The sequence below is a fragment of the Lolium rigidum genome, chromosome 3 (genome assembly GCF_022539505.1).
Source record: "Lolium rigidum isolate FL_2022 chromosome 3, APGP_CSIRO_Lrig_0.1, whole genome shotgun sequence".
Lineage (NCBI taxonomy): Eukaryota > Viridiplantae > Streptophyta > Magnoliopsida > Poales > Poaceae > Lolium > Lolium rigidum.
Window position 1 is genome coordinate 384,651,377 of NC_061510.1, and position 25,276 is coordinate 384,676,652.

The window sequence follows — 25,276 nt, forward strand, 5'->3', positions numbered from 1 at the left end:
CCCGAGTTTTCTGGACCCCTGATGATTTACTTGATGGATTGTTGTGAGCTTATGGTATGCTACTATGCTTATAATGCTCTGATTAGTGGGGATGCTTACTGGATCATGTGCATATAGTTCATATAGTTCCCTAAAAAGAAATAATGCTCCCTGGCCAGATGCTTGATGTCTTGGCTCAGCCAATGATGCAAATGCTGAGGCAAAAACTTGGATAAGAGCAGATACTAAAATGTATGATTTAAATGGAATGCTTATGATGGTATACTAAAATAGAGATATTCACATTAGGGAATCATGTAAATGAATACCACTGTGGTATCCTTTGAAGAAAATGGGAAGTTTCTGATGGTTTAAAAGACCAGGTGATGCTAGGTTATTAAGTTGGCTGTCAAGGTTGGTTTTATCTGGTTAACTTGGATAGGCTATGTGTTCTTGCTTACTTATGCATATCCATCTCTACTGGATTGACTAGCTCAGGCTTGGCCTCTCTCTTGCCAGCATCACTTGGTTACTACCAAGTGATGAATAATCCCTTATGGTATCCCAGCTTTGTTTTGAACTCAACTCGAGTAATGATAAATTTCTATTTCTTGTTGGCTTTGATGAAAATAGAGATATCCACGAGTAGGGGATCATGTAAATGAATGCCACTGTGGTATCCTTTGAAGAAAAAGGACTGTTTCGATGGTTTTAAAAGGCTAGGTAGTGCTAGGTAATTCGGTTGGCTACCAAGACTTGTCTCATCCGGTTAGCTGGGATATGCTATGTGTTGTTGCTTGTTTAGGCATATCTATCACTTACTGGATTTATCTGGTTCTCGATTGGCCTCTCTTTTGCCGAGCATCACTTGGTCTATATACCAAGTGATGAATAATCCCTTTGGAGCATCTGCTCCATGCATGCTATGTGTGTTTGAGCATCTTGACTTATGTCACCATGGTTGCTGGTTTGTTGGTGTTTTTGTACTTGCCGATGATTAGATGGTTGGTCGATCACTCGGGGGTGGAGCAAGTGAGCCTGGTGTGATGGCACAAGTATCAATATTTTGTGCATCCTACCTGGCCTCGCTTACTCCATCCCTGGATGTTAATATTTGTTTCGACCAACAAAGTATGAGGCATTCCATTTAGTTCATACTAGCTACTTCTTAATTGCATTGGCCTTTCTTCCATTTTAGTGCCGATGATTAAATTGTTTGGTCACTTGTACACTCGGGGTGGGGCCGGTGAGCCCGGTGCGATGGCACAAATATCAATCTCTTGTGCATCCTACCTGGCCTCACCGACCCCATCCCGGAATGTTAATATTTCTTTCGACCAACAAAGTATGAGGCATATGATATCTAGTTGAGATACCACTTGGCTCTTTCTTCCATTTTAGTGCCGATGATTAGAATGTTTGGTCACCTATACGCCGCAATATACTTTGTAGACGGGCCCCCTTTCCCCGGCCGCCGTTCCGTGAACGAGTCTTTGACGAGACAACAACGCCGACCTGCCTCTCCGGCGCATCACCACTTTTCTTCTCTCGCCGTCCAGTACGTGAACGAGTCCTTAATGCAAAGACGGTGCCAGCCTCCCTAACATCATGCCGACCCCTGTTGCCGCGCTCGGGCCGTGTCTCAGGCGCCCTGCACTCTTCGCCTTTTTGCCCGGTGAATGAATAGACTAATCGTTGGAATAAGGAAGCCGATGACGGCCGATCGCAATTTAATCTTGCGACCGGCCGTCATCGGTTTCCTTATTCCAATGATCAGTCTATTGGTTCACCGGGCAAGAAGGCGACCGATGCAGGCGCGGGACACACGGCTCGAAGCGCGCAACACGGCCCGGCATAATGCTGAGCGAGCCGACACGGTCTTTGCATCAAGGACTCGTTCACTGGACGGCGAGGGACTGCCGTGGTTCTGCGCCGGAGAGGCAGATCGGTGTTGTTGTGTCGTCAAGCACCCGTTCACGAAACGGCGGCCGGGGAAAGGGGTCCCTTCTGCAAAGTATACTGCGGTGTATACTGCAACTATGGTTTCTGACCATAGTATTTGTGTTGACCAACAATGTATGAGGCACTTATTCCATTTTGTCATTCCATTTTGCTTTGAGATTTTCAAAATACCGATGATTAAAATGTTTGGTCACCGTACACTCGGGGGTGGCGTAAGTGAGCCTGGTAAGATAGCACAAATATCAATCTCTTGTGCATCGGACTTGGTCTCACTTACGTCATCCCTGAATGTTAATATTTGTGTTGACCAACAATGTATGAGACATTTATTCCATTTCTCTTGTGCATCGGACTTGTTGTTCTCACTTTCTTCCATTTTCATCATAGTAGGAACTGGATGAAGACCCCGATGCAAGCGAGCCTGGTGGGTAGAGATGAGGGAGCAAAGGAGGAACCGGATGAAGACTACTTTGTATCTCGAAATTGTGAATTTTGTATGAATTAAGAGTTGTATGCAAAACATTTGACACTTGCCACTATATATGTATCTAGATCGGGCTCTAAGTAATGTGATGATGATGTCTATGTTATATCTGTGCAATGTACATGTTATTTATATTATATCTGCAACTGTATATAATCTGTATATTATATGTATATTGTTGTGTATAACCTGTATGTGTATGGCAGGGAGCTCAAAATCTTGTATAATACGAGTAATTTTTGTGGCGCACTGAAACGAACTTCTGTGGCGCATCTTTTTCTGTGGCGCACAGAAGTACTGGTGCGCCACAGAAACCTTAATTCTGTGGCGCGTAATAAGGTGCGCCACAGAAACCTTATTTTTGTGGCGAAGTTTATGTGGCGCACCATCCATGCGCCACAGAATTTATTTTTGGTGCGCCACTAATGAGCCTTTTCCTACTAGTGACGGTTAAATCTAGAAACACCAAATAAGAAAAAAAAAGTTCAAATATTTTCGTCGAACTAGCGGTGGTGATCGCCAATTCAAAAAAAAAATTCTTGGTGCCCATGGTTGTCTCCCACGGGCGACTCAGGGGAGATTCTACGTGCGCCACTCACATCGAACTTCCCCTCACCCCCTCCTCCACTCCGTCAATGGAGGCCGCTGAGAAAACCCCGGATGGCGGCCAATGGTGTTGGTTGTGCGAGGCAGAGTTGATGGTGGCGGTGCGATCCTGAAGCTCAACGATCTTGTCCCGGGGGGGCGTGGGGAGGCGTGGCAGCCAGGTTGCAGGCGGTGACAAAGGTGTGGAGCGGTACAGGCCACAAGAGGAGGGGTGGATAGCGGCTACGAGCTGCGACGGACAGGGCAGAGGAGCCCAGATCTAGGCCCATATGGGCCTAATTTGGGTCTACATGGTTCTGTTGTCTGTGATCTTGGTGGTTGTGTGGCTGGTGCCCACCCCTTCCCCGTATGCGCTATGGCACCAGATCCGGGCCAGGCGGGCCTATTTTTGGTGATTGTTGGCAGGCCCTCTCACCATGGTCATCGTATTCATCACAACTCCGCCTCTCGAGTGTCGGCTATATGTAGACGAGGTGTGTCTAGATCTGGTGACGTTGTCCACTTTAGCGCCGTTAGACTTGTTGTGGTGGCGTCTGCCACTACGCGGGTGCAAGATCGTGGATTTTGGGGCGGCGGAACTAGGAGGTGGACTGCGCGGATGGCTCTCCAACGAGCGACTTAATGGTGGTTCTCTTTGACCATGTGGATGGTGAGAGCGGCCGAGGGGAAGTCCTAGTGTTGGTTGTGCTCCGGTAGTGGCGGCATCCAGATCGCGTCATTGAATTAGGGCGAAATCCTAGTGCTTCGGCGCGAGCGGTGTGATGTATGTGGGTGTTGTGTGACCCTCCTTGGGGTTTTGTTGTGTTACCTCCCCCACACCATTACTGCCGGTGAAAACCCTTGTCCATTTCGGTCTCGGTGAGGACGGTGTGTGGCATGGCCGCCCTCTTAGGGGCGTCGTTGTGGAGCTCCTGTTCCTTTCGGTGATGTTGTGCTGACATTGATGGACATGCTCAGATCCTTTCTCGGTGCACTTAGGCTCCGACGTGGGGCATTCTCAGCAACCACCTATCATTTACACACAACTTTGTTGTCTCTAGTTTCGGTGCTCGTTTTTGGCTGGCAGGATCAGCGCTCCACGATCCGGAGCGAGAGGGTGGGCAACCTTTTTCCGGCGATAGCTTGGCGGGCCCAAGGTGACGAAATCTGGCAGTTTCACAAGGAGGTATAGTTACTCTTCTAATTGGATGTGTTGTGGAGGGTGCGGGCTCTCTGACTTTTCTTTATCTCTCTTCACTTCATATTAATTCAAATATATGATTTTCATTTATAAAGCAGAACGAAAACTTGTTTGATGACTTTCACCATGGCAATAAAAATAGAGTTTTACACCACCAGCCCGAGCAGAGTCCTAACCTCGCACGGCACGCGTTACGGTGCCCGACCCCGAACCGGGCAGCGCGTGGCCGTCCCGTCCGAGAGGCCGGATCGAGCGCCTCTCCGTCTCGCTCCACCCTTCTCTTCTTCCCTACAATTTCTATATCGAAGCACGCACGCAAAAGCTTCCAAAACCCCAAACCCCATTCCCTGATAAATATACTCCCACTGGCACTCGCATCCCAAAACACACGACCACTGACAATCAATCGACAATAGCCAATCACGCTCCCAGCTCCCCGCCCCACCGCGACCAAAAACGCGTGATGGCGCGCAAGAGGACGCTCCACGACGTAGCACCGGAGCAGGAGGCGGCGCCGTCCCCGAGGAAGAGGCTGCGGCAGGCGGTGTTCCTCGTGATGCGGATGTGAGCGCCTCCCCTCCCTACCCATTCGTTTCTTAATCCTTGGCCATTTTCTCGAATCCTCGGTCCTTCCTTCTCCCTTTTCCTTTGCTTGAACTCACCTGTCTGTCGCCGTTTGCTTGCCCTGATCTGTGTTTCCGCGGTCGCCGCAGGGAGAGGAGGGCGAGGGCCGTCACGGCCGAGCAGATGGCGCAGATGGTTCGACAGGTAAGCGGCCGGGGCTCTGCTCCTTCCCGTCCCCCGCTCTCCGCATTTCGATTTTGAATAGTCTTCTCTTCTCCCGGTTGTGTTGTGCTCTTGGTTTTGCCGCACCACGTGATAGGTTTGTCGTGTACTCGTGCGACAGGTGCAGCTCGATATGGCCAAACTGTTTGTACTTCTGATGGTGCTCGTCTTGCGGATTGGGTCCATGGAGAGCATGCTCCTCCAGCTCCCTAACATGGTACGGGGATTGGTGGCGGAGGAGTTGGCGGATTTTCACAGGTACACTTGTCATATGACGTGTACAAGTTTCCTCTCTTAGGGTATCATTCATTATGAGGGAAATAGAAATGCACATATTTGATGAAAGTACGAGTGAAGTGTTGACTTGCTTGTTGTGGGAACCGACAGTTATTCTCCTATGGCAGGAATATACTCTCAGCAACATACAAGCTCATATTTGGAAAGGAAACTTTACAGCTATAGTAGGAGTAGTATTATTTGAGGTTCAGATTATCAGGTCATGTTTGTTGATTGAATAAACCATGGATTTATTATCTCTTAAGTAACCATAACTGCGTTAACTATTTGGAGATGGTATCTTAGAGTCTATGTATTGAGTATTCAAGTTTGGGTGTTCTGGATGTGATGGATAATTTATTAATTTGTCCCTTTGTTTAATTAATTAATTAATCTTTTCTTTGTTGTATCATCCGCAAAGATCTCTTACGGTATCCATGCAAGATATGATTCTGTCAGTTCGACAGAAAGAGGTTAGTGTCTTGGATCTTTATCCATGTAACCATTTAATTTTCTTTCTGTAACCTCACCCTATATATCTTAACCCCTTCCAATCTTTCATGCAATAGATTCAGCAACCACCAGCAGGTTCGCTTCCCAATGGTGTTTTTGAGCCTTCAAGTTCAAGGTACCTGCCGTTTTATGTTTCCTATATATATGTCCTCCTTCTACAGTTGTGCATACTAATTCTCCATTAAAAGTTGAGCATGAAACATGCATATGCGTAGTTCCTCTGGAAATTACTCTTTACAAGTTTTTCGGTTCATGTTATGATACTAAAACCTATCAAATCAAGTATTTCAACCGCAAAAGGAAATTCAAACGAAGTATTTACTTTATACATAGCCTGGGGATTATCTTGTTGTTACTTTCTCACTCCCATCCTACTTCAAATTTTAGGGCGATACCACAAGGTCTTCCTGAAGCTGGAGGCAGCTCTGGAATAGTCAGGCTACTGTTTGTTGGTGCTGACAGACCAGAAGATCCACTTTTCACTCGTTGTCCAGTAGAGTGGCAGAATGGAGAAAACCCTAAGGTAGCAATATTTCGAAATGAGAAGCAGATCACAGGCGGTGATCTTTCTAAGGTGCAAATTGAGATTTTGCCAGTCAATGCCGAATTCTTTACTGAGAGAGGACAAGATGATTTCACCAAAGAGGAATTTAACAAACATATACATATGTGTAATGGGAAAGAGACAGTCTTGGCAACTATTACTCTAAGAAATGGTGAGGCCGATCTTGGTTCCATCATCTTTACAGAGACCTCCCACCTGAAAAAGTTGCGATTGACAGCAAGAGTCAAAAGGCAGGATCTTACTATCAGAGTTCGAGAAGCAATCACTGATCCTTTTGTTGTCAAAGACAACCGAAGCCGATGTGAGTATTTACTTATCTATTCTGAACATCAAAAACTTTAAGGTTACTAAATTGCATTTTCATACTGTAGTTTACTCAGACAGTATTATTGCGATAGTCAGCTGAAGATCATGCTCCTCTTTTAACTGGCTGCCAAGCTTATTTCACAAAAAAGATGTTAGAGCACATATAATATTTCATGAACTCTTATGGAAAAGGTTGCTACGGAGTAATATAAAAGTGGTATCCGTGGAAGATACATGCAATGGCATTATTTTTTTTCTAAACCTATGAAGTCTTAGAAGTAAATGATCTGTTTTTAGAAGGGACGGGCAAGCTCTGTCATAAAACAGTATGCAGAGTTGGGATTGCGAACCACACTTTTCTTTCCTCTGTATGGAAATTAGGTTGACATGCTCATTCATTTACTCAGTAATGTAGAGGGTGGGCAATGTTGTAATTTTCTAATGTTGTATCTTACTATGTGATAGTTGAATAGTATGCTACATTGATTGCAGTGTACATTTATGGTAAATACCATTACCATCAGATGAGAAAAATAGAATGAACCAATTTCATATTAGCAATCTTGTCTTCATGCACCAAACCTTTTTGTCTATTTCAGTAAATGCAAAGAGTATTCGTCCATTGAAGGGAGATGCAGTACATACATTGAAGGGAATTTCCAAAAATGGAAAACATTTTGCTGCCCTTGAGGGGGGAAACATTACTACAGTGAAGCACTTGATGCGTCAGTATCACAAAAATAAATCTAGTCTCCAAGAGGTAAATATTCTGTTGTGATGATACTTCTGCAGTCGTAGGTATGTGGAATTATCTGTGATAGATATTAGTTGATCATTTTTTTTGAGGGTAATATTAGTTGATCATTGTGCTGGACTGAAGTAAAATATCAATCACCTTCTAGGAATTATTTGAACTCCATGTAATGCTAAATGTTCAATTACGGTATAATATCTGCTAGAATTTCATGAATTTCTAATAAAACTCTTAATTTCTGGCAATCAGCTTACTGGCATGAAAGAAAAGAGTTGGAGTACAATGATTGAACATGCCAGCACCTGTGTTCCTGGGGATGAGATCTATTCTTATAGAGTTGCAGAGGAAAATTGCGAAGTCTTATTCAATGATTTATATGATCTTGTCGGTATAATAATCAAAGGACAATATTTTCCCGTCAGAAATCTTGATAAATATCACCAGGTATACATATTATACTGTTCCGCTTCCATCTTAATTTGGCAGTTGATATTCACTAAAATAGTAATTTGATGGCAATTACCTTGCTAATGTTGTCATGCTTACTAAGGCATGTAGCAAGATTTACTACTGGGGATTTAAAAACATTTTGGTGTCATACTGAATGGATATAGGCTAACCCATCTCCAACATTGCTGAACAAAAACCAAGGCAAAATGATGTTAGAGAGGTATAGAAGCCTAGCTTACTTGGTTGGGGTCTGGGGGAGTAGAGTACAACCCCACCACGTGGGTTCAAGTCCTCGTGGGCATGAATTGGGGTTCCTATTTATACCAACCGGTCTGCCCTTACAGATTACCTTGCAAAAAAGATAAATTATGTTATTTTCCGTATATTTAGGACCAATGCATGGATTCAAAACAAACTTTTATCGCCAAGTCAAGCATCTGTTTCCACCGTGGAGTTTATTTCGCCTATAAACGTAAGCCTCATGAATAAAAATGTGTTGCTTACAATTAAAATCCTTTTTTTTTTCAACATCTCGAAACCTAGAATGAATGAAAATTGGATTCCCACCTTGCGGTGCTCGTCTGTCGGCATTGTGTTGATGAGCCTGAATTACACTGCAAGTCGGGAATTTGATTTTTTATACATTCTAGGTTTGCAGATCTTGCAAACAAAAAGTGATTTTAATTGAACAACAACACATTTTAGAATGTGTAGAAAATTGGATCTTGGCCTTCAAGCACAGTTTTACACAAAGCACCCCAGAAGCACAACAAAAAACCATCCCCTCCTCCCACTCTCTCTCATGGTCATGTTCTTCCCCATCTCTCCACCATGAACGGATGAGGTTCCCAGCGACCAGAGACAACTTTCTGAAGAACAAGCCTCAATTCTCAAGTTGCAGACAGATCTATCATCGTTGTGTCCGGCTTCATCGACGGCCGCCTTGCACGGATCCATCTACAGAAGACCAGATCTTGGCCACTATTTCTGGGAACCACCGTCTTGGATTCCTTTTTTCTTGATTTCGTTGTTTTAGATTTCTAGTCAGATGTGCTGCCCATTTCGGGTTGTGTTCTTGATATATGGAATTCCAGTTCGTGGTCTAATTCTTCATGAGATGGCCTCACTGATTCTGATCCGTGCTTGTTTGTCTTCCCATTCATATGTGAAAGCTTCAAATTCGAAGCAACTTGTTGATGATTATTTAAGGCATGTGCAATTGTTCTTATTCAAGTGCGTATGCAATCTGGAGCGAGAATCTATTTGCTCGTCGGTAGGAGCAACTAGGAACATCTAAGAATTGCTAATATGTTAGATCACAGGGAGATTTTAGAAAATGTCCAGGAAGTAGTTGGTGGGAGGACGATGACTCGAATCTGACCCTCAGAACATGATCCAAGGGATAAGAACAGAAATTTTCAGATTTTCAGAATCTATCCCATTTTCACCTGATATGTTCCCCATGTACTTGTACATTGTGATGGCGATGATAAATGAAACATTCTGTTACAGCGTAAAGTGGAAAACTGGAAAATATCCGCGCATAAGAAATTTGACGAGCAGGAGAATTCTGGGGGTCTTGCCGCTGATTACTTCATGAGCAATGACGACTGCCCTGTCCGTGAAAAGCCTCTGAACAATGAAGCAGGTCCTTCTGTACAAGCTAGACCAACATGGCAATATCCTAATGACATGGCTGCACACCAAGGTGAATTTTAATACTGTGTGTTCCATCGTTGATCTTGGTTGTTATACGTTTCTCAAAATTAAATTATTTCAGAATTTGGTGAGCAATATCACATTCGGCAGCCAAATGGGTTCTCACCGGCCGAAGTCCTGGCAAACAATGACGCAGGTCCTTCCAACCAAGAAGCACCACTGAATTCGCAGCACACTGTTGGTCAAGGTCGATATTAAACACCTACACAGTATTTTATCACACATCCTTGATACTTCAATTATTACATTAAAATTATTGTTATTATTGCTACTGATAGTTTTGGTTGTCAACATTCTGTAGACCTTGGCCAGCACGGTCCTTCTATGCCACAGAATGGAACTCTTTGCAGTCATCGGACCCAGGGGAATATCTTAAATGGCCAGGGATCATTACCAGCACAGCCAACTATGCCATCCTTCAATTTTCCACCAGTAAGAAAAGATTACTATGACACAATCGACTATTCCATCCCACAAATTTTCATTGACAACCTGAAAATTTTCCTGGATGGTAGGTTCCAGAGGATGACTGGATCACACGTGCAAGACTGATTGGCCAACAGAATGGATACTTAAGCTCCTCGGCGACTGGTGCTCCTGGTACCTCTTTTCCGGTAACAGGTGTGTGCGCTACATCCCAGTACTTCCAATTTCACAATATATGCAGAGCCTTATTGGTTTCTTAGATGCTGGTGTTGGTACTTTCTCAGATGGAGTTAGTCAGGCGACCTCTTCACTTAACCAAGCTAAGGATGACAGCTTCAGTGAGTTACTTGAAGTATGTATTTACTCTTTAGAACAGAACGATTATCTTTCCTCAGACAAAGTATATAGGTCTACAGCAGTCTCATAGCTTAAGATTTTGTTAACCATTGTTATGTCTTGATGATGTTTGTCCTTGCGGTTCCAGAAATTGCTCGGAGAGGAAGAAGCACATGGGGCAGACCAGGACATCATACCAGCTAACAACGGTACGCGATTTTTCATGCCCATGACTATAACTTCTGTTGATTTAAGCTAAGCTGCCAAACCATGGAGAGCTTGTGTTACTATTTTCGAAACATCCTTTCCCATCAGAACTTTTTCTAATTCCAAACTAAGGTTGCAGCATCTGTGTTACTTCATAATAACTAGAGTGGCTATGCTTGACCAATGATTACAGAATCATTGAAACCCTAGCTGCTTTGAAGTTAAATTAGGTATAAATTTGAGACTTTCCTGTCCAGTGCCCTTATGGTGTGCTCCTTTTATTTCAGCACAACTGCCGAATTCCAACAATCAATTCCACGGTTATGAGCATGGTGATGGCAACTAGTGATTAACTTGAGACCACTGCTACAGGCTTTCCTCTGCAAGAGTACAATATTTCAGAGTGATCAAGCATCTAGGCTGTAAATATAATGTTGCCAGTAGCAACACAGATTTTTCAAGTTGCTCCGTAATTTGCTAAAGTCATCCGGCATGTATTCTTAAAAAAAGATCTTCCAGAAGTGAAAGCTCTTGTCTTGTATTGAGTACGAAGAGCAAATATTCGTATTGCTAAACTTTGTCTAATCCTGTTAATAATTCTTTATGTAAGTTGTGATTTGTATTCATGTTCACACATTTTTACTGGTATCATGAAATCGTGTACAGCAGAGAGAAGGTACAGTTATACAAGATTTCAGTTTCTGTGCATCATGTATCGTTCTCAATAATCTGAACATGGTAAAAATACACACAAGAGAGAAGGTACAGTTATACAAGATTTGAGTTTCTTAACTATTACAACAGAGCATCCATTTCTCCATGAACCAATCAGCTCCTACACCAAGCCCGCACAGAGACAAGCTCTCTCATTCTGCGCTGCCCATTTGCCAAACTAAACCAGAAGGTACATTAATGTAACCCCATTCATTAAGTTTGCACGTCGCAACTCCGTGAAAAATCCCGTGCGCCATGGCTGCGCTGTACGCTGCGCTGCCCCATATGGATCTTGTTGGTGCTGTACTGATTAGAGGTGCAGTGCTCCGGATTGATTTTGTATGCTGCTCATTTTCCGCTGCTGCTCGAATTCCAGTCGCCTGCTCCACCACGACTCCCGACTTCTCGCGGCCGCTCCCCAGATTCCGGTTCTGTTCGTTGGATCTCCATTCTCCAGACTCCAGGCTGTTGCGTCTGTAGGACGGTTTCTGCTCTCTTTCTATCGGCAGGAAGACGAGCGCGCTCGTTTCCTGTTCTGCATGTTCCTCCCCCATGATCATATTGGAAGGCTCGGATCTTAATATTCAGAATCTCAAGTTCCTCCTGCTATGTTTTGAGGCCATGTACCTCAAGATTAACATTGACAGAAGTGAGGTACTGGTCTTGGCCTCTTGGGTACCCTGGAGGTTTTTTTTTTTTTTTTTGAGAACACGCCAATAGCGTGCCTTAATTTTATAGAAGAGAGACATAATTACAAGAGTTCACACCATTTGCTCACAAATGATGTGAACAACACCACAACACACGCACACCACTCCTACTCCAAAAAACCTAGAGCTACTCTCTCCCCATCACTCTCCTATCTCCTAAGAGCTACCCTGGAGGTTTAGTAGTGTATCGCTTGTAACTTGAATTGCAAGTTGTTGATCTTCTCTGTGAAGTATATATTATTTTTTTAAAGTCAAACTATGTTAAGTTTGACTAAGCTTTTACCAAAAATTATTAACATGTAAAATATAAAATTAATATTATTAAATAGATAATAAAATATATTTTCGTATGGTATCTACAAAATGTTATATTTTTTAATAGATTGTTCTAAAAGTTTAGTCAAACTTTATTTGATTTAATGGAGGTAGTACCTGGGTGTGCTAGTTAGAGACTCGAGGATCCTCATTAGGGACCTCGCCCCCTTGGTGGGGTTGTCCCCCTTGGTGGGGCGTGTGAGATCGAAGGTAGAGCTGTCGTGCGGGAGGTTCACCTCCAAAGGCAGCAAGACAATTCTCATTGACTCATTGTCGAGTCTTCCCATGTATATCATGGAGCTATATCTCCTCCCCGAGGGGATACATCGCGCCTTTGACAAAGAACTTTCACGCTTCTTCCGGCAAGACCATACATGCCGCCAGAGGTACCTTTGGGGCTGGCCGCTCCTTGACGGGGAGCAGCAGGAGGAATCTCAGTTTTGAAGGTCCCTCCAGGTCATTAAGCACGAGATCAGAGCTAGGTTGTCCCTCTCCATAGCCGATAGCAGGGGGACCATGTTCTGGCTGGATTCTTGGCTCTTTGACCGCTCTATTAGGCTCAACTTTCCAGAGCTTTTTGCCATCTGCGATGCCCCATCTATTTTGGTGGCGGAAGCTACCCAGGGGGATTGGAATATCCAATTTCGTCAGGGCCTAACCCAGAGAGAGGCTTTGGATTGGGAATCATTACGGAATCTCCTCCCAGAGCGCCTTCCGGGCGGGGTGGATAATACCTCCTGCGTCTGGCGTGTTCTCGCTTAGAACCGCATATACATCCCTTTTTAAGGGGCCACACCTTGTGTGGACGTCCCCGCTTTTCAAGAGCACCGCTACCTCTTAAGATGAAAATTTTCCTTTGGCAACTTCTTGGAGACCACCTCCCCTCTGGCGTGGAGTTTTCTAAGCGGCATGGGCCAAGTAATGGTATGTGCCCTCTTTGTGTCGTTCCAGAAACTATAACGCACATCATGTTTTCTTGCCCCGCTGCACGGTTGGAGCATCATCTATGAGGCTCTGAGGCCTGACTGGCAGGCCACAGACTTCGGCGAGTTCCTCAAGGCCCGCACGGACAATTCCGGTAGGAGGAGGCGTCTCTTCTGGTTACCGTTTACGGCCTTAACCTGGACCTTATGGATTGTTCGTAACAAGATGGTTATAAATAGTATCTTTCTCGCGACGCACCTCTGACTTTATCTTTAAATTCTTGGCTCTGTTGCAGCAGCAGTGGTCCCCGCTATGTAGATAGCAGGACATGGATCGTCTGGACGGCACGCTGGAGGCTTTTCTAGCTGCGGCACATCGCTTATCTACACCATCCAGTCGAGGAGGAGGATGGCTGCTGCTGATTGTGTTTTCCGCTAATGGTATTAAAAAAATTGTGTCCTACTTCGCCGTTTGGTATTGTCTTCCTTTTCCACTTTTCGGTGATTTTCTGTCTTACCTTATGCTTTGTTTCTTCCATTGCGTTCACCAAATCCGTTGCATCTCTTGCCATTCGAGCTTCTATTTTTTCGATAAAAGGCGCTCTATTATTAAAAAAAATTAAGCATTATACCCAGCTTCTGCATAGCTAAGATGCACACAGCCATCCAAGGATATTACAAACTACAGAAAACGTTACAAAAGAATGGATTGCATCTCTTGCCATTTGAGCTTCTATTGTTGGAGGCTTTCTGTGTGCTATGATCTTTTCTGACATGTTGTTTTTCTGACCGTCTTTCGGTTTTTGCCGATCACTTGTTCGATCGAGTGTGGCTTGACTCAACAGGTTTTCGAGACTCTTCATGATGTGACGACGACACACAAGATGCAGATTTTGGATTATATTTTCTTTGTACTTTTGTCATTCTTTAAATGCAATGCTATTGCATATGCTTTGCATTTGAGGGTTGTGCCGTTAACAATTATTACTACCGGTGTAGGTCTCTATGAGTACATATTTATTTAGGTTTCTATTCTTGTGCTTCAAGTATTTTGTACTATATATTGTGGCATTTTGCCCCTTGCAATACAAGTTGTTGTTTGTCTAACTTATGGTATGAGAGCCCGTGTTTGATCTAGGGTTTGCAACATGGTGGCATTGAAGTTCTATAGCTGGGCTACACCATAAAGTTCTCTCTGTGGCAAGTGAAGATAAGGGCGATCCTCGCCCAACCTTATGATTTGGATGAAGCGCTCGATGGATTTGGTAAGAAAGATCCGCCAACATGGACAGCTGAGGAAAACCGTAAGGCTTTATCTTTAACTCAACTTCATCTATCCAATAATATTTTGCAGAAAGTTTTGCTAGATAAATCTGCATGAGAGATATGAAAGAAGTTGGATACGATGTGCATGTCAAAAGATCTAACAAGTAAGATGCACGTGAAGATAAAATTGTTCTCGCACAAGTTGCAATAAGGTGTGTCGGTGATGAATCACCTATCGATATTTAGGGAGATCGTTTCTAACTTGCTGTCCATGGAGGTAAAATATGATGATGAAGATCTCGCTCTTCTACCGTTAATCTCATTGCTTAGTTCCTTTTCAAATTTCCATGACACCATAATACTCTGGGCCCATTCGGTGATATTACATCTACGAAGCTTGCAAGCGTGTGACCATGTCACGACGATGTGATATCACGGGATCGACTAAATGTGTTTGTTGGTAACGAGATCGAACTAGGTATAAGAAACACCGAAGATGAAATCTCGGACAAACTAGTTATCGTAAGACAAAGGGAATATGACTCGACATTGAGATTCGACTGATAAAGATATTTCGTGGAAAGTGTCAGGACCATTCTGGTTTTCTTGAAACGTCAGGTGGGCATTGATCGGAGAGATGCCTCGATCATATCGATCTAGGCATTTCCGAGCCCATAGGGTGGCACGCTTAGGTTTGGTTCGATATCGTCGGAATAGTAAGAGAGAACACCAGAATTGTTCTGGAGAGGTATCAGAATAAGTTCCGGAGTCTATGAATTGTTTGGAGACTTAATAAATATGGTATAGTATTTAATTAATAGAATTAAATATAAAAATTTATTAAATATAGTGATACCCCCAAAATGCGCCACCATGTGGCATCCCACTAAGGGGTGCGCCAAGTCCCAAGGTAAGGAGGTGGATGATACGTCTCCGATGTATCGATAATTTCTTATGTTCCATGCCACATTATTGATGATATCTACATGTTTTACGCATACTTTATGTCATATTTATGCGTTTTCCGGAACTAACCTATTGACGAGATGCCGAAGGGCCGGTTCTTGTTTTCTGCTGTTTTTGGTTCCAGAAATCCTAGTAAGGAAATATTCTCGGAATCGGACGAAATCAAGGCCCAGCATCCTATTTTTTCACGAAGCTTCCAGAACACCCGAGAGTCGCCAGAGGGGGGCCACAGGGCCACCAGATGACACCCCGGCGCGGCCAAGGGGGGCCCGCGCCCCCCTATTGTGTCGTCGCCTCGTCGCCCCTCCGACTCCGCCTCTTCGCCTATATAAAGGTCCCTGACCTAAATCTTCGATACGGAAAAGCCACGGTACGAGAAACCTTCCAGAGCCGCCGCCATCGCGAAGCCAAGATGCGGGGGACGGGAGTCTCGTTCCGGCACGCCGCCGGGACGGGGAAGTGCCCCGGAAGGCTCCTCCATCGACACCACCGCCATCTTCATCACCGCTGCTGTCTCCCATGAGGAGGGAGTAGTTCTCCATCGAGGCTCGGGGCATTACCGGTAGCTATGTGGTTCATCTCTCTCCTATGTACTTCAATACAATAATCTCATGAGCTGCCTTACATGATTGAGATTCATATGATGATGCTTGTAATCTAGATGTCATTATGCTAGTCAAGTGGGTTTTACTTATGTGATCTCCGGAGACTCCTTGCCCCACGTGTGTAAAGGTGACAATGTGTGCACCGTGTGGGTCTCTTAGGCTATATTTCACAGAATACTTATTCACTGTTATGAATGGCATAGTGAAGTGCTTATTTATATCTCTTTATGATTGCAATGTGTTTTGTATCACAATTTATCCATGTGCTACTCTAGTGATGTTATTAAAGTAGTTTATTCCTCCTGCACGGTGTAATGGTGACAGTGTGTGCATCCGTGTTAGTACTTGGCGTAGGCTATGATTATGATCTCTTGTAGATTATGAAGTTAACTATTGCTATGATGGTATTGATGTGATCTATTCCTCCTACATAGTGTGAAGGTGACGAGTGTGCATGCTATGTTAGTACTTGGTTTAGTTGTGTTGATCTATCATGCACTCTAAGGTTATTTAAATATGAACATTGAATATTGTGGAGCTTGTTAACTCCGGAATTGAGGGTTCGTGTAATCCTACGCAATTAGTGGTGTTCATCATCCAACAAGAGAGTGTAGAGTATGCATTTATCTATTCTGTTATTGATCAAAGTTGAGAGTGTCCACTAGTGAAAGTCTAATCCCTAGGCCTTGTTCCTAAATACTGCGTTACTACTGCTGCGTTACTACTGCTTGTTTACTGTCCTGGGCAAAGCACTTTTCTGGTGCCGTTGCCACTGCTCATACTTATTTATACCACCTGTATTTCACTATCTCATCGCCGAACTAGTGCACCTATTAGGTGTGTTGGGGACACAAGAGACTTCTTGCTTTGTGGTTGCAGGGTTGCATGAGAGGGATATCTTTCACCTCTTCCTCCCTGAGTTCGATAAACCTTGGGTGATCCACTTAAGAGAAACTTGCTGCTGTTCTACAAACCTCTGCTCTTGGAGGCCCAACACTGTCTACAAGAATAGAAGCTCCCGTAGACATCAAGCTATTTTCACGGCGCCGTTGCTCGGGGAGGAAAGGTAAAAGGTACTCACACTCCGGATCTCGGCTACTAAGCTATTTTCGCCGTTGTAAGTACTCGAAGCTATTTCCTTTAGATCCCGCAATTGCATCTTTTTGTTTCTTGTTTACACTAGTTTGGCATAATGGACAACAATGAGCTTCTTATTCTATTTCCTGATTTAAGACATGGATGGTTTGATGCGAAAATTAAAAAACCCATGGAACATATTAGTATGAACACTTTGAATACCATTGTTGCTAATGATATGGAAAATTCTAAGCTTGGGGAAGCTGGTTTTGATAAGCATGATATTTTTAGTCCCCCAAGCATTGAGGAGAAAATTTACTTCGATGATACTTTGCCTCCTATTTATGATGATTATAATGATATTGGTCTTTTAGTACCACCTGTTATGGAGGATAAATTTGATTATGATTACAATATGCCTCCTATATTTGATGATGAGAATAATAATGATAGCTACTTTGTTGAATTTGCTCCCACTACAACTAATAAATTTGCTTATGTGGAGAGTAATAATTTTATACATGAGACTCATGATAAGAATGTTTCCTTTGATAGTTATATTGTTGAGTTTTCTCATGATGCTACTGGATATTATTATGAGAGAGGAAAATATGGTTGTAGAAATTTGCATGTTACTAAAACACCTCTCTATATGCTGAAATTTTTGAAGCTACACTTGTTCTATCTTCCTATGCTTGTTACTTTGCTCTTCATGAATTTGTTTATTTACAAGATTCCTATGCATAGGAAGCATGTTAGGCTTAAATTTGTTTTGAATTTGCTTCTTGATGCTCTCTTTTGCTTCAACTACTATTTCTTGCGAGTGCATCATTAAAACTGCTGAGCCCATCTTAATGGCTATAAAGAAAGAACTTCTTGGGAGATAACCCATGTGTTTATTTTGCTACAGTACCTCTATTTTATATTTGTGTCTTGGAAGTTGTTACTACTGTAGCAACCTCTCCTTATCTTATTTTATTGCATTGTTGTGCCAAGTAAAGTCTTTGATAGTAAGGTTCATACTAGATTTGGATTACTAGCGCAGAAACAGATTTCTTGTCTGTCACGAATCTGGGCCTAATTCTCTGTAGGTAACTCAGAAAATTATGCCAATTTACGTGAGTGATCCTCAGATATGTACGCAACTTTCATTCAATTTGAGTATTTTCATCTGAGCAAGTCTGGTGCCGTTTTAAAATTCTTCTTTACGGACTGTTTTATTTTGACAGATTCTGCCTTTTATTTCGCATTGCTTCTTTCGCTGTGTTGGGTGGATTTCTTTGTTCCATTACCTTCCAGTAGCTTTGTGCAATGTCCAGAAGTGTTAAGAATGATTGTGTCACCTCTGAACATGTGAATTTTTGATTATGCACTAACCCTCTAATGAGTTTGTTTCGAGTTTGGTGTGGAGGAAGTTTTCAAGGGTCAAGAGAGGAGGATGATATACTGTGGTGACCCGGCATACCACTGCATGGTGTAGTATGCAAGTCTGATATAACCCCAATGAAACACCGTTCCACTAGTATTATATCGCTCAGAGTGGTACAACAGAAACATATGCGGGTTCAAGGCATGTCTATAGAATTACAACATTGACTCCATTACATAAGATCGAGACATGACCTCCTACTTTACAATGAGGTAAAACTGCAGATAACTCCAGAAGAACAACTCGTAGTCTAATCTTATCACGGACTCTATTTGTAGAGTATTTAACTAACTACAGAGGCTATGAATAGATTCTAGCTAAGTAGGAGCTAGGTTCACGGAGCTAGTCCCCTTCTACTGCTAATCTAGGCTTTCTTCATGGTGGATGTGGTGTATGACTCCTCTGACATGGTCCTGTCTCGTGAAGTTGTTGTTGACTCCTCGGCCTTCGAGTTGCACTGTAGATCCTCCTTCGATGCCTCCATATCTAAGCAGGGGATTTAAGAGTGGGATGAGTACGAGCGTACTCAACAAGTTCATTATAGGGAAGAGGTGTTTAATGCACTAGCTACAGCATTAGACCAGAAAGTCTAATACCAATGCAAGTTTTCATAACCATTTCTTCAAAAGGTTGCTTTTATTCAGAAGAACTATGTCCGTCAGCCTTCACCGGTTTACTAGAACTTCATGGAGTTCCTTTCCGGCAGCGTTCGCGAGTTCCATATCCCGGAACGAGGAGTGACGAGTCACGGTTCTTTACACTCTGCGAGAGGTGTGTTGCTTTACCCATAAGAGATCTTAACCTTGGTGCCAACCGAGTTGCGGGCTCGTCCACACTTCCTTTGGTGTGAGGCCCGGTATAAGGTCTAGCCAATCATGTTCCTCCGCTACCTCGAACACCCACCCTTTGTTGCATGCCCCGACCACGGGTCCACGTCGGTCCCATTATTCCTGTAGATTTCAAGGTGGACCCCGACCACGACAACGATGCTTCGGGCTCTACCATACACTCCTACGCCGGTAGCTGCAACCCATCCTAGACCGCAATACCGTGGGGACTTAGGACTCCCCGACCTCACCATCTTGCTCCTTCGGGCGACAAGTGTACTATGGACTATGCCGTGGGGACTTAGGACTCCCCAGCCTCACCAGCTTGCCCCCTTGGATTACAAGTGTACTACGGTAAAGCGCATCCGTTGATGAACGAGAGGTGGAAACACTTTTGACTACTCCGTCCCACTCCGGATCTTATGGTTAACACGGGTATTACGGCACAAGAATCATCGGCGACATTTGTTGTTTAATCCTAGATGGATATAAACCTGTGCAATGGAACCTCCACCATATCAACACAATCCATGGTTCCATTGCCCACCACATAGTCATATTCATAGTTATGAAAGTAGTGGTTTTGATTTTTATGCAATAGTGATAACCATAATACTTTGCAAGTAATTTGATAGAAATACTCAAATGACATGAGCAAGTGATGAACTTGCCTTTCTTGATCGCAAGATTATGCAGGCAAGGTCTTCGATATGCAATAACTCCAAATTCTGAAATAGCATCATCGTCCGGTAAGGACGATGCTTAAAAGATTGGCAAGGATGCAATAATGCATAAGTATGAGATGCAATCGTTCTAAGCGTGACCTAACCCCGATGATTTAGGATTAGTGAGTGGTAATGATCAGTTCAGGGTGTGTTGCACTTTTAGAGTGATTCTCATACAAGGTTCTTATTCAGGTGTGGTTACCTGGTATCAGGAACAGGTGCTGCAAAATATAATAACAATAATATTAATAGCTCATAACTATAACATTTGGTATAATCCTAACATGTAATGAATAGTGGTTGGTTTTAGCCCTATATGGCATGGTTAATGATTAATTATCATATACTTCAAAAGAATAACTTTTGAAGAACATGTTATTTAATAAAGAACAAGTATGATAATTAGGTTGGTGGGGTTCTATGGTTGACTATGGTTTCATATAGTTTCTGGAGTGAATATTGGATGGATCCCAACAATGTTGGATTCATCAGCACCTAGGACTGATAAGGTTAAGTTAGGCCTAGGCTTCCTAAGCAATTGTTCTTACAAGGTTGCTATCAGGATTGGTTCATTTTGCTGATGATAGCTAGCTAGAGTTAATAGGTCCTGTTAGGTAGGGTTGATGATGATTATTTATTTACTTCAAAAGAATAACTTTGGAAGAACATACTTCTTAAATAATAAGAAGTATAATTAAGGTTGAGGTTGTTTTGTATAAGATATTGGATCTCTAAGTAGAGAATGGTTGGTTCCTAAATAGGATGGTGGATGAGTATCCAACACTAATAGGGTTTAGTGGAATATGGTTATGTAATGCTCAAGATTTGGCATGGTTGCTCCTAAGGTTCATCACATTGGTGTGATGCTAAGCATGGATAACTAAGCTTGGTGTCTCAGAAGATAGGATCTAGGGTTGGTCCTATTTGATCAGCTAAGCATAACACATGTACTACCAATTTATTAGAGATGGGTCTCTTATTATTTTATGATGACATGGCAAGTATTTGATTGCTTCTATGGATCTATGAATGTCAATAAAATATCATGATCATATATTCTAACCTAAGGTTTAGGTTAAGAAGCAATTTAGGGTTCACATGTAATAATGGAGTTAGGGTTCGAATTGGATTTAGGGTTTTAGGGTTTCATATGAAGTTATGAGGTTATCACTTTGTTTCAATTGGGACTAGGGTTTCCTAATTACCCTATAATTCTAGAATTAATAACTTCATTATCAAGATGAAGTTATTAATGAGTTTGAAATAAAAAAAATATTAGATTTGACATTTTATTATTTTTAATGAATTTAATAATTAAGGTAATTATTAATTAGGGTTTAAATCCCTCTAATAAGGATTTAACAAAAATAATAAATAAAAAAATTAGTTTTAAAGTTTTCTTTATTTCTTTACTGGTTTCTATTTAATTTTTAAAGTTTTCCTTATTTATTGAATTTTAATTCAATCAAGTATAAAAGAAAAGATTTGATTAATGAGTTTAAAATAATTAAATTTTTATTAACAATAAAATTCTATATTATATTTTTATTGGATAGATTTTCTTTTTAGGAACATTTTGATATCTAATTTGTATTTTTCTGAATTGTAATGAATTTTCTAAATTTACTTGAAGTTGCAGTATTTTTCTGGTATTTGAAATTAAATAGGAACTGCTATTTACACCCGGGTTAGATCTAGTCCGAGTCATTGACAGGTGGGGTCACAGCCACGTTGGCTGCCACATGACCGAAGACCAAATCAAAATGGAACGTGGCGCGGGAGCTGCCCTCCGGCGAGGCAGACGCCGACGACGCCGACGGTCCCGGGCTCCTGCGGTCATGCGCGAGTATCCGTTCGAATCAGGACGACGAAAGGAACTTAGTGGTGAGCTCGCCGCTACCTTATGGCCACCGGAGCTTGGCCGGCGGCGGGGTACCACGGCGGCGAGGACAGGTGCATGGTTTGGAGGAGCTACGGCGCCTAATCGAGCAAGGCAAGCACACCAGGTGGTTGAGGAGCTCACCAGGAGCACAGAGCACTTGACGGCGTGGCCTGAGGTGGTCCGAATCGACGACGGTGACGGTGGCCGGCGACAGAGAAGACGGGGTCGATGAAGACACTCCAGGGGTCCTCGGCCCGATTCCTTGCATGGCTTGAGCAAGAAGACGATGGCGATGTCGATGGCGTCAACGGTGTGGCTCGGGGATGCTCCAGACGGCGGCGAGAAGAGATGGCCGGCGCAGCTAGGGTTAGGTTTTCTAGAACATTGTAACAGAGAGAGGGGAAATTAGGGTTAGGGTTCATCCGGAGGCGGCTCGTCGGTCTTTATAGACGCCAGAGAGCGGCGGCGAGCATCTTGGCGCGACCGAGCGAGGAGAGCTCGACAGCGAGCTGCTTGCCAAAACGGAGGAAGACGATGACTCCCTCTGTTCGTGAAATATCTTGCGAAGGGATATGTTTGGGCTGGGCCAGTGCTGGGCTAGGTCGGCGCGGTGGCTGTTGGGCTTCGTGTGGGCTGCGGTGGCCTGCTTCGCCTGGTAAGGTAAATCCTCCTCTCATCTTTTCTCTTTAAAATATCTGTTTAATTATTCTGTTTTCTATTTTGTTATTTGAATTCAGTTTTGAATTCTGTTTTTGCTTTGCAGGTTCTAAATATTTGAGTATCAAAATATTTGGTAATATTGCTTACTGCATAGTGTTGCTTTTTTTAAAATAAATATTTAGTTCATGATTAGACTAATATCTTGTGAGGTTTAATGAAAATAGACATGGAACTATGTTTTTTTATTTAATTCCCTTTTTAATTTAGGAACCCAGTGTATTCAGGTAATTTGAATTTTATAATCAATGCATGATGAACACATTATATTTTGCTAGTGTTAAAGAACATTGATTGTTCATCTTATTTTATTTATGGCTAGAGTTCAAAATAGATGGTAATAAAGATGGAATTGAACCATGATTTTTTATGTGGAGATTTATTTCTAAGGGTTTAAGAAAATGGTTGGCTTCACTCTATGTTAAATAATCTTGCTTAGCAAACTACTAACTTGGATTATAAATAAAGTTCCTTGGAATAGAAAATAGAATTGGATATTGGTTCACTCTATTCTCTTAAACAGTACTTAAGCTTAGGTATATATGGCTTGGTTTATAGTCCTGATTCATGATACACAAGTTAGGTCATATATTTTATGTGGGGTGAATTCTATTTGAAAGGTTTAGGGTTTTGCATACTCTTCACTAAATTGGATATACATAGGCATGAGGCATGGCAGGGTTCTACTTATAATCCCAAGTGATACTTGGATTGAAATTCAAATGTGATCTAGGGTTTTAGTTGTGATCACCCCAAGTGATACACAACCAAGGATTAGGATATTAGCATCATCTAGGGTTATGTTTAATTGGCTAGGGTTACTCCTCCTCACTTAGTTAGAGTTCATGCATCAAGGCAATGCTAGGTTTGTCCCTAGTGTTTGAATAGGCAAGGTTTAAATACAATATCATTACTACTCTACACAAGGCATGAGGATTGGTTTGATTAACTACTAATGATTTACTTATTGTTTCATGAGAAGAATGAGATCTATGGATCACATATATAGGTTTAACTTACTGTCTCAGTTTATAAGGAAAGATCATGCATTAGACATGATCCACTTATTCCTCACTAATCTCTCTTCTTAAATACTTCTGTCCACACACTCACTTAGATTCTTAGGGTTTATGATCATCACTCAATTTGTAATTATCAAAGTATTGGCCTCATAATATTTCATTGGTGGATTATGGTTCTCTCTCCAAGATCAAGTATAAGTCAATATACTCGAGTATACCTCTTTAGGTTGAGCTCTTTTTAATAGGTAGGGTTTCTCTAGGGTTTATGATCATTACCAAGTTGTAATGATCACAACATTTGCCTCTCTTGAATCTCTAGTCAAATAGGTACTTACTTACCATCAAGTATTAGCTAGGTCCAGTAGGGTTTAGTACTAGACTTGTACTCCTTATAGCATTGATTAGTACTATTGGGTGTACCTCACATAAACAGAGTTTGAATATTAACATGTGGCTCTACTTAATGAATGGTGTAAACATAATAAAATTATCCTCTCTTTTCTCTGAGGTTTAATAGGAATGATTTGAGAAACAAGGTTGGAATGATCAAAGGTTAATGGAGAATAAATATGAATGTTCTTGACTTGATTCAAGTATTGTAGTTGAAGAAATATACCATGAGAATCATGGTAAGAATTACTTATTTAATACAGGACATGGAAAAGATAAGTAAAGATTAGGTTCTTAATTATTCATGTTCTTTGATTTAGAATTGAATAACTATTCATGTATTGTTGTAAGGAATGGCATGTTGAGATCCTTTTATAAGATCTTGTAGTTGGTCCTTACTTAAGGTGTCGTTTGTTGCGAATCTACTTCTATTTGATCTAGCCCATAGATCAAATCATCTCTACCCAAAACAAGGTTTTATCAAAGGTCACATTGAGGTTTATAGCACTTGACTTGATGAGCTACTTCGGTTCCACCAAGGTCAAGTGAAACTTCGGTTCTTGTATCTGTTTTACTTTAAAGCGCGAAAATTCCCCGGATTTTCTATGCATGAATGCAATGCACACATCTGTTTCCTCTATTTTTGTAACCCCAATACCTGGGATATTACATATACTATGATCAAGAAGAGTGAAGAGTCTAAGCTTGGGGATGCCCCCATGGTTCATCCCTGCATATTTCAAGAAGACTCAAGCATCTAAGCTTGGGGATGCCCAAGGCATCCCCTTCTTCATCGACAACATTATCAGGTTCCTCCCCTGAAACTATATTTTTATTCAGTCACATCTTATGTACTTTACTTGGAGCATCTGTTTGTTTTTGTTTTTGTTTGTGTTTGAATAAATTCATGCTTGTGTGTGATACGTCTCCGACGTATCGATAATTTCTTATGTTCTATGCCATATTATTGATGATACCTACATGTTTTATGCACACTTTATGTCATATTCGTGCATTTTCTGGAACTAACCTATTAACAAGATGCCGAAGTGCCGATTCTTTGTTTTCTGCTGTTTTTGGTTTCGAAATCCTAGTAACGAAATATTCTCGGAATTGGACGAAATCAAGTCCCGGGGTCCTATTTTGCCACGAACCTTCC

At 42.2% G+C, this 25,276-nt stretch overlaps 2 protein-coding genes and 1 long non-coding RNA gene across 3 annotated transcripts; all 3 read left to right on the forward strand.

The window, feature by feature from the left end:
- The first annotated feature begins 4,728 nt into the window (after positions 1-4,728).
- LOC124701368 lies at positions 4,729-5,249 on the forward strand. The gene is made up of 3 exons (XR_007002008.1): positions 4,729-4,775; positions 4,925-4,979; positions 5,119-5,249. It is a non-coding gene; the product is annotated as an uncharacterized LOC124701368 (long non-coding RNA).
- A 461-nt stretch (positions 5,250-5,710) lies between these two features.
- Positions 5,711-9,778, forward strand: LOC124697560 (calmodulin-binding protein 60 B-like). The gene is made up of 7 exons (XM_047230133.1): positions 5,711-5,746; positions 5,843-5,901; positions 6,174-6,652; positions 7,257-7,417; positions 7,661-7,855; positions 9,374-9,569; positions 9,642-9,778. The coding sequence occupies exons 1-7, from the start codon at positions 5,711-5,713 to the stop codon at positions 9,776-9,778; spliced, it is 1,263 nt and encodes a 420-aa protein (XP_047086089.1).
- Positions 9,779-9,980: 202 nt separating this feature from the next.
- Positions 9,981-10,942, forward strand: LOC124700715. The gene is made up of 5 exons (XM_047232804.1): positions 9,981-10,012; positions 10,096-10,201; positions 10,291-10,358; positions 10,491-10,551; positions 10,837-10,942. Exons 1-5 carry the CDS (start codon positions 9,989-9,991, stop codon positions 10,893-10,895), a joined length of 318 nt encoding a protein of 105 aa, XP_047088760.1. The 5' UTR covers positions 9,981-9,988; the 3' UTR covers positions 10,896-10,942.
- The last annotated feature ends 14,334 nt before the right edge of the window (positions 10,943-25,276 follow it).

Excerpts from the sequence above, each read along its gene's own strand:
- LOC124697560 (XM_047230133.1), top strand. The coding sequence starts at position 5,711 with ATGCAAGATATGATTCTGTCAGTTCGACAGAAAGAG. Across the intron at positions 6,653-7,256 it reads CAAAGACAACCGAAGCCGAT|TAAATGCAAAGAGTATTCGT; the intron begins GTGAGTATTTAC and ends TGTCTATTTCAG. Across the intron at positions 9,570-9,641 it reads TGACATGGCTGCACACCAAG|AATTTGGTGAGCAATATCAC; the intron begins GTGAATTTTAAT and ends AAATTATTTCAG.
- LOC124700715 (XM_047232804.1), top strand. The coding sequence starts at position 9,989 with ATGCCATCCTTCAATTTTCCACCA. Across the intron at positions 10,013-10,095 it reads CATCCTTCAATTTTCCACCA|GTTCCAGAGGATGACTGGAT; the intron begins GTAAGAAAAGAT and ends CCTGGATGGTAG. Across the intron at positions 10,359-10,490 it reads GCTTCAGTGAGTTACTTGAA|AAATTGCTCGGAGAGGAAGA; the intron begins GTATGTATTTAC and ends TTGCGGTTCCAG.